At 35.8% G+C, this 8574-nt stretch overlaps 1 protein-coding gene across 1 annotated transcript in view; it reads left to right on the forward strand.

Annotated features, from left to right (window-relative positions):
• The first annotated feature begins 5072 nt into the window (after positions 1-5072).
• Positions 5073-8574, forward strand: part of LOC107597273 (sodium- and chloride-dependent GABA transporter ine) — a 25113-nt gene continuing 21611 nt past the window's right edge. Inside the window, exons 1-2 of the mRNA XM_016288273.1 lie at positions 5073-5510; positions 7055-7189. Of these exons, the coding sequence (XP_016143759.1) occupies positions 5258-5510; positions 7055-7189 (388 nt within the window). The 5' untranslated portion in view covers positions 5073-5257. The remainder of the gene's footprint in view (positions 5511-7054; positions 7190-8574) is intronic.

The raw sequence follows: 8574 nt of genomic DNA on the forward strand, positions 1-8574 counted from the left end.
GTCATTATTACCTCTTCATTGGTCGACATATTATTCCATAACGTTACACAGTTTTGATGCTGTTTTATGTCTGATGATAGTGTTAAATTACATATGGAAGCGTCTGTTGTTTTGGTTTCTTCTTCACGTGTGTTTTTTGGAAATTCTGTACAGAAGATGTATACTAGCGCCCGCTACAGTATAACAATGAAAACACGGATTCTAGGTGCACAAGTATACAGTAGCTCAAATATATTTAGACTTTTTCTAAGTATAAGTCAAGTATACTTAAATGTCATTTTAAGTATATTTCTGAGAAGTTCATAAAGCCCATTCTGAGAAGTACATAAAAAGTAGACTAAAAGTATACTTTCCTATTTTTTTAAGCTTAAAATAAGTATACTAATAGCACCCTTGAATAAACTTATTTTTCGTAAGGGTAATGGCACTTCTCGTGTTTATTGCCATCTTAATATCACTTGCCTTGTTGTATTCCTCAATTGTAAGTCCCTTAGGAGAAAAGTGTTCAACCTCTATCCATTTACAAATAAATGTAAATGGATAGAGGTTGAATTATGACGAACTTATTTCAGTTTTCTCAAGTCATTGGGTGGGTCACACTCCTGACAATGTCCTTTAAGTAAGAATCTGTGCAGGTTATTGCACTCATCTCATGGAGCACACTGAACCCCTCCCAGTGTATTTGACTAAATGTAAAAACAGCAAATACAAACAATGTGTCTGAAAGGTCAAAAGGCTTTCCTGGTTTGCCACCCTTTGCTCTCAAATTGAATGTCAGAATGAGATTGCAGAAATGATGATGACGAGGATGTACATTTTTTATAGATTGTCCATTGTCCATAGATGAAAGAGTGTTGAAACAGGTCAGAGGATGCTTTCTCAGAGGATCAGGACAGATTGTTTTTGTTTAAGACCATCACAAAGGAACTGACAAATGTATTGTTCATGTCACAAGACAAATGTGTATATACACATAGAACCCCCAAGTCCTTCATACATGCTGAGGCCTGCTGCACATGTGTGTTTTCACATACATGTGTAAGCTGTATATATTCATTTTGCTGCCTTTAGTCACAATGCCCGCATGTGTAGGCAGAGCGGGGCTGCATAGCAGAAGCACACCAGAAGCATAGGTTCAATAGTGTTTCAGAACTGACCCCATCCTTGTCTCCTATACTGAACGCGCAACCAACTCAACATGGTTGACTTATAATGGCTGTTATTAAAGGAAACACTCAAAGCAATAGCCTAGAAATGATTTCTTTGCAGTATAAAAAGCAACAGCTCTGTCAAAGAACAGAAATGCAGTCCCATGGTGAGCCTGCTGTATTGCATTTACGCTTTTTGTTTAAAAAATAACGCAATTTTAACAGTTGAAACATTAGGTAGGCTTTATTTTGGAAGCCGTTAAGATTGCTTCAAAGCCTCGACTTGATTATATACTACTACTTTTTACTAGCTTACTATTTTTACTAGTACTTATTTATGAAGAATCATGGACATGTTGATGTTCACCCACAAAAAAAATGTGTGTACATTTTTGGTTGACACAATGTTTAGGGGGTGCAGTGTATGCAGTGGATAGGGGGCGCCATTTCGCTGAAATCCTGAAATTCTGTGAAAATCATTGCAAATAATCAAACTTATTTGTTACACATAATTAAACATTTTATGTAACTTTTGTTTTGCATTTTAAATTAGTTAAAAATGTATTTCATTTTAAAGTGCGTATACCTTTGGTCACATGACCAAAATGAATAGCTAGATAGACGTTCTGGGATGCAGAACAGAAAAAGATAAAGGAAAAATGAAACACAATGCATTAAAACGAGGACAGCAATGTCCAAGTAAACAAACAAAGTTTGGTTTAAAAAAAAGTGATCAATACACTTTTTTCAAAAAAATCAAAAGTTGAGAAAACTTAAACGTTTAAGGCAACCAGCTTCAGCAGATTTTTGAGTTTTCTCAACTTATTTTTGTAGGAGACTTTTGAGTTTGCTCAAATTTTTGTTGTGTACAAGAAGCTGGTTGCCTTAAACTTTTGAGTTTTCTCAACTTTTTGAGTTCTTACAGTGAGGGGGTCAAAGATATGACCCCCGGATGAGTCTGCATCCCTTCAAGCAAGAAACAATGTGTGGAAACTGCCATGTAACGTTGTACTACTACTTCCCTAAATTGCACTGGTATCTGTCACAGCCAGCAGAGGCATATTTTGGGGTTGGGTTTGTGTTTGAATGGACAAGGTGAGGAAATACAGAGTGCAAGTTAACGCCCCCTTGGGATAAAACGCCCTACTACCGTTATATTCGGACGGTTGGTGGTTGCCATTGACTTCCATAGTTTTTTTTTCCTACTATGGAAGTCAATGGCAACCACCAACTGTTTGATTACCAGCAATCTTCAAAATATCTTCTTTTGTGTTCAACATAAGAAAGCAACTCATTCAGGTTTGAAACGACATGAGGGTGAGTAAATGATGACAGAATTTGCATTTTTGGGTGAACTATCCCTTTAAGGGGGGCGTTTCCGCCCTCTCTACCTATATAGCCTAAAGTTAAACGCAGGGCTTCTTTAGTGAAAGAATGAATGAACAGATCCAGTTGTGGGTGGGTTTACTTTTTTTAAAAACTTTTTTCCCGCCTTTCCCCCATCATTTGCCTATTGGCACCGGCCTTCCTTCCTCTCATTTCTGCAGACTCATGATGAATCGACAATACAATCCTGTAAGTGCATTTACTCAATACATGAAAGAAGAGGATGTTACGTGTAAACCTCTAACTAGCTGAATTTGTATTAAATTACATTGGCCAGGCTACTGGTCTACAATATGGTCAATCTAAATCCTCAAATTGGGAGTCCAGTCGTCAAATATCACGATTAAAATCTTTATCATCATCAGTATATAATGTTTCAAGTCGGTAATACAGGCGACATTAATTCCGCATGAAGCGCACCGACCTCTACACGTGCATGCTCGTTATTTGACTCGATTTTTAATTCGCACGTGAGCAAGTGAGTAAAATACTTGAATGCTAGTTGTGCTATAACTATTATATGTAGTTGTAGCCTACTTATGCCTGAAAAAAACATTAAATTAAAATTCATGAAAAAAAACATTAGTAGATGGTGGGTGCTAAAGTTCAATGCCAGCACAAAATGAGCACAAAATGACGCGTTAACGCGTAATTGCATGTTAACGTGTAATTACGTGTTAACGCGCAATCGCGTGTTAACGCGTTAGTACCACACATTTTGGCCCTAACGGCCTTCCATAAATGAGCATTGCAATATTGCATAGCCTAGGTTTATTTTTTATTTTTTATTTTTTTTAATGCAAAAATTATACAAAGATTTGTACAAACATATACAACTCGCAGCAAGTACAAAAAACAAATAAACAATCCTAATATGTAAAGTGAAACAATTCAAGCCAGGGGTAAAATTACAACAATTTAAAGTAACAAAAAGCTTCATAGGTCTTTCTAGCTTTTTTGTTCTTAATTTTGTCTAATGTGGTACCATATTGTTTAATCTCTTTTATAAAATGTTCAAAATTTGGCTTAGCTTTAGACCATTTTTTCACATGAATGTGATATTTTCCAAATAAAATAAAAAGCTGTGTAAGAAAGCATATCGTACTTTTGGAATCAACATTGTCCTGTACAAAAAAATAAAACGACATCATACAGATTAATTTGTATATATGTTCCAAACAACCTAGAAATGAAATTAGAAACATCCAACCAAAACATTTTTGAATATATACAATTAAAAAAAAAGATCTTTGGAAGATTCTTTGGCATTGCTGCAAAATTCACATAAGTTTTCAATATTCAAATTAAAACATTCAAGCAACTCCTTGGCAGGGTACATTTTGCGTAAAATTTTATAGGATACCTCTCTAATTTTATTATTAATAAAAAACTTATTTGTTATTGACCATACTTTTTTCCAGTTAACATTTTCATATTTAGTAGACCAAAACATTGTTGAACAAGGCAAATAATTGGTTTTTAAAATATTTCTAATATATTTGTTACTACATTTATCTATTACAATATTAATATCCCCAATAAATATTGTATCACTACAAAAATTGGTTTGGTGATCAATGTTTACAGGATAAAATCCAGGATTTCGTAATAGTGATACAACTCTGCCAGGAATTGCACCAAAGATAATGGAGTATTCTTTTGGCCTCACAGGGATCATAAATTTATTGAAAAATTCAGACATTTTCTTCCTCCAAATAAAATCATTTTTATCTAATTCCCTGACAACATTGTTTGGAACATCTGCTGACATAGATATATAAACAGACCTTGATATCCCTTCTGCTTTTGAGAGTAGAACACGTCCATATAGGGACAGATCTCTCATAAGCCACATATTGACTCTGTTTTTAATTTTCTCAATAACAGGGTCAAAATTGAACAAGCTTCTTTGATTCAAATCTTTACACACCTTTATCCCAAGGTATGTGACATTGTCTTTAATTGGTATTCCACAAATTTCTTTCAGGAGACAATCATTAAGAGAGAATAATGTGGATTTATTCTTATTCATCTTCAATCCAGAGATTACAGAAAATTCTTCAATACATTTAATAACTACATCCATTTCTTCCACTATTTTTGACAAAAATTGTGGTATCATCAGCTAACTGGCTAAGTTTAATCTTTTGACCAAACACTGAAATTCCTTGAAAACGTGCTTTTTTGATATGAGCATCCAGAAGAGAAAGGGTGATATTAGACATCCTTGTCTTATCCCACAGCCCACATCAAATCTCTGACAGGTACCGTGAGACAACTGGACTGAACTGTTAGAACCATTATAAAGCGTACGAATTGCCTTTTGAAAACAATTTTTTTTTTTTATCGAAACCAAAGAAGTCAATAACTTTGCACATAAATGGATGTTCAATATTGTCAAACGCTTTATAAAAATCGCTATTGCATAGCCTAGAGCAGCGCGTTTTCACAGTCGACTTGCGTCACTAAAAGGGCGGGGCCAGTCTCGTGACAGCTATGTAACATAGGAAACTATAGTTTACGGGGGCTGGTCTTAAAAATTGTGTAACTGAGCTATATAAGCTACTACGATTTGTACCTATTATGTATTTGGAACAGTTGAAGACAATGCGGTATCTCGTTGTCTTTACATTTAAAAAAAATTAATGTATGTGTTCTATATGATTATAGCACTCTTTTATTGTTGAGCCATCCTTCGCTTTATTCAGCTGTACACGTATGTAATGATGGGAGTCGGAGCTGATAAAAAAGCCGAGAGCACATCTAGTAAGTTTACATTGCAGCAGCTTGAGGGAAAAGAGGAGGCAGAGCTCGGCCATGCTGAAGCTGTGAGGCCGGCAAAGGATGATCTCCAGTCAGCGGAGCCGAGAGAAACGTGGGGTCGGCGTCTGGAGTTCGTGCTCGCCTCCGTCGGTTATGCTGTGGGTTTGGGAAACGTGTGGCGCTTCCCGTACCTGTGCTACAGGAGCGGAGGAGGTAAGCGACCAGACTCCTGCTGCTCCTCTCTCCTGAATGATCACCGCAGAGCCGCTCTGGTGCCATGCTCATATTCTCATTATGTATCTTATTACTAGCCCTTACAAAAATTGTCACATGGTAACCATAACAGTTTTCATCAGAATGTTAATTTATGCTTTACAGTATATTAATCATAGCTAAGTGCATTTAGAGTCTCCGAAAAATATATTACAGATATTAAAATATCTAAAATCAATTTTTATCTGGCAAATAAGTCAGTGTGGTCAACTAACATCAACACGCATGAAGCCGTTTTGTTGTCATGTGACATGCAAACCATAACAGAGAGGACCCCTTTATTGTCAAATTCATAAAATAATAAAAAAGTCACATACCACTGGCACTTTTATGTAAAAACACTTTCTTGCTAGGCACGAGCCACAGATGAATGAATAATGTTTTAACATAATGATTTGTGTACATGTGTGAAAGGTTTTTAATAGTTTTTACTTAAGGGTTTACCACCTATTTAGAGTGTATTATTAGTTATTTTCATGAACAACGTTTTCAAAATGTATGACCTTCATTTAGTGTTTATTTTATTTCTATTTATAGAATTGATTTGAAGCTAAGGTTGCAGCAGTTGTGTACAATAGTAACTCCAGGAGTTTGTGCCATTGGATATGTCTCTTGTTTTCTCACGCAAGACTTTGTTTCATCGTTGCTCTTTTGACCACTTTTTCCATTGTTAATTATTGACTTAAAACATATGAGTTAGAGCATGAGCGGTTGTTGTTTATTTATATTTATCAACCATAAAATGTCCTTATTGTGTTGGCAAATTCCATATATTTTCAATGGTTAAAAAAATAAATCTTGAAAAGATATACCACATGCGTGCCAAAATGATTTAAAATGTTTGAAGAGATGCGATATATACTGTTCCGAGAGTAATAATCAATAAAACTGTAAGCAGTGATCTGTGATATTTAAAGTTCACAGCAGATATTCCTGCCTCCCATTGCTTCATGTTTGTATCGCTCCATATAGTTTTAGTTTGTTCAGTGCATATGCATATTGTCCAGATGAATGTTTTCTTTCTGCACCTGTGTTTTCAAACCCATTCATGACCCAAAATTCTTGATTTATTTTTTTTAATCTTGAAAAAAGTTTAGAAGTCACAGGGAAGAGATTTGTGGCAAGACCTTTTTATTTATTAGAGCATGTGAATAAATCATCTTGCTCTCCTGAAAGACACTTCCTCTTTTTATGGTAAATTCGCATGAATATGGGTTGCAAGAAAATCATTTTAACCTCACAGAATGACTCTGCAAAAAAGACAAATTGTGAGGTAGAAATTGAATTACAAGACTATCTGACTATCGTAAATATTCTGTTGATGTATCCCTGTCAGTTTTATGAAGACAAAAATAAATTTGTGACCGCTGAAGCAAAACAATGTTTTTATTAAAAACAAATTCAGTTTTATTTCAAGAATATTTAATCATTTCAAATCAATTATTGTTATCATGTTTCAATTTCCAATCTTTCATATGTTCCAGGTGCTTTCTTGATTCCCTACTTGATCATGTTGTTTCTCTGTGGTATCCCACTGCTGTTCATGGAGTTCACTGTTGGGCAGTACACCCGTCTCGGGCCGGTCCACTCTCTGGCTAAAATATGTCCCCTCTTCAAAGGTGAGTGGTCCTTGTGCCCTAATCCCTCACATCGCCTGTGTTCAATTCTGCCATCCAAACATAGTCCAAGCAAATGGCCGGTCTTTTTATTTTATATGTTGTATGAGACATTCCAGTATTTCAATCACACGAATAGCCTCCTGCTCAAGTCTTACCACTGTTCAAATCTGTTCAATGACATCAAATGAGTTTAAGGAATAAATCATTTAAAGGGGTCATATGATGCAATTTCAAGTTTTCCTTTCTCTTTGGAGTGTTACAAGCTGATTGTGCATAGATAAGATCTCTGAAGTTGCAAAGACTAAAGTCTCAAAACCAAAATGTGATTCTCAGAATGTGGAACAGGTGGTAGAATTGCATGTGGTACATCAGAGAAGATGAATTCTATGGGTTCTGAAAAATATTTAATCTGTTCTCAAAAAAAGACTTTTTCTAACTGTACTGGGCTGCATTTCCCAAAAGCATCGTAAGCCTAAGTACATCGTAGACCCATTGCCACCAATGGATCTACGATCAACTTAGGCTTACGATGCTTTTGGGAAACGCAGCCCTGATAAACTTGTGTGGCAGCTGGCCAAAATGCCTTTCTTTTTATAGTATTTGTCACAGAAACAACATTTCTGCATATGTTTTTAATTAATGCAACTAAATATCTCTCAGTGCAGATCTGTTTTTTATCTGTTCACGCATACATACATTTGCTGATGGCTGATATTACTGTGGCTGATCATCTATAGACCCAATTAAATGTTTGGGGCCCAGGTTTCTCCATAAGAAAATAATTATAATACAGATTTTGGGGTTGATTTACTCTTTGAAATGTAATACATATTTACAAACCAAATAGTGTTTCCCCTTTTAATGATATGTGATGCAGTTTTAGGTGCATACAGACATTTTAATAACAGATCTGTTTATGAAATAAAATTCAGAGCAACATAAAGTTTACAATAATGTTATGTGCAGTGGATAGTAACCATGGTCATGCAAAAACAAAACAGTTTAGATTGACTGTTGATTCTGGATTTCCAGTAGAGCATCCAATGATCCCATAATGCCTCTGGTCTATAGTTTTACTGAAGCAGTGAACTCATTTAGGCATTTAGGCTGGAGACCAAAAGGTACTGAGGGAATCTGGGTGACCTTAGCGGGCAGCACGGAACGTGCCAACAACAACATAACAACATTTAGAGCTTTCTACTATTGTCACGGTTCATGGGTCCGGACGGTCTTTCTGTGTCTTGTCATGTGGTTGTATGTGCGTACGTCATTCATTAGTGTTTGCAGCTGGCGCTCAATCAGAGCGCGCCAGCTGCAACTCGTTAACGAGTCCTATATAGGGCACTCTGTTCAATGTGTGTTTGTCGGTTCGTTATCCTCATGTT

The sequence above is a fragment of the Sinocyclocheilus grahami genome, unplaced genomic scaffold (assembly GCF_001515645.1).
Source record: "Sinocyclocheilus grahami isolate Dianchi unplaced genomic scaffold, SAMN03320097.WGS_v1.1 scaffold230.1, whole genome shotgun sequence".
Lineage (NCBI taxonomy): Eukaryota > Metazoa > Chordata > Actinopteri > Cypriniformes > Cyprinidae > Sinocyclocheilus > Sinocyclocheilus grahami.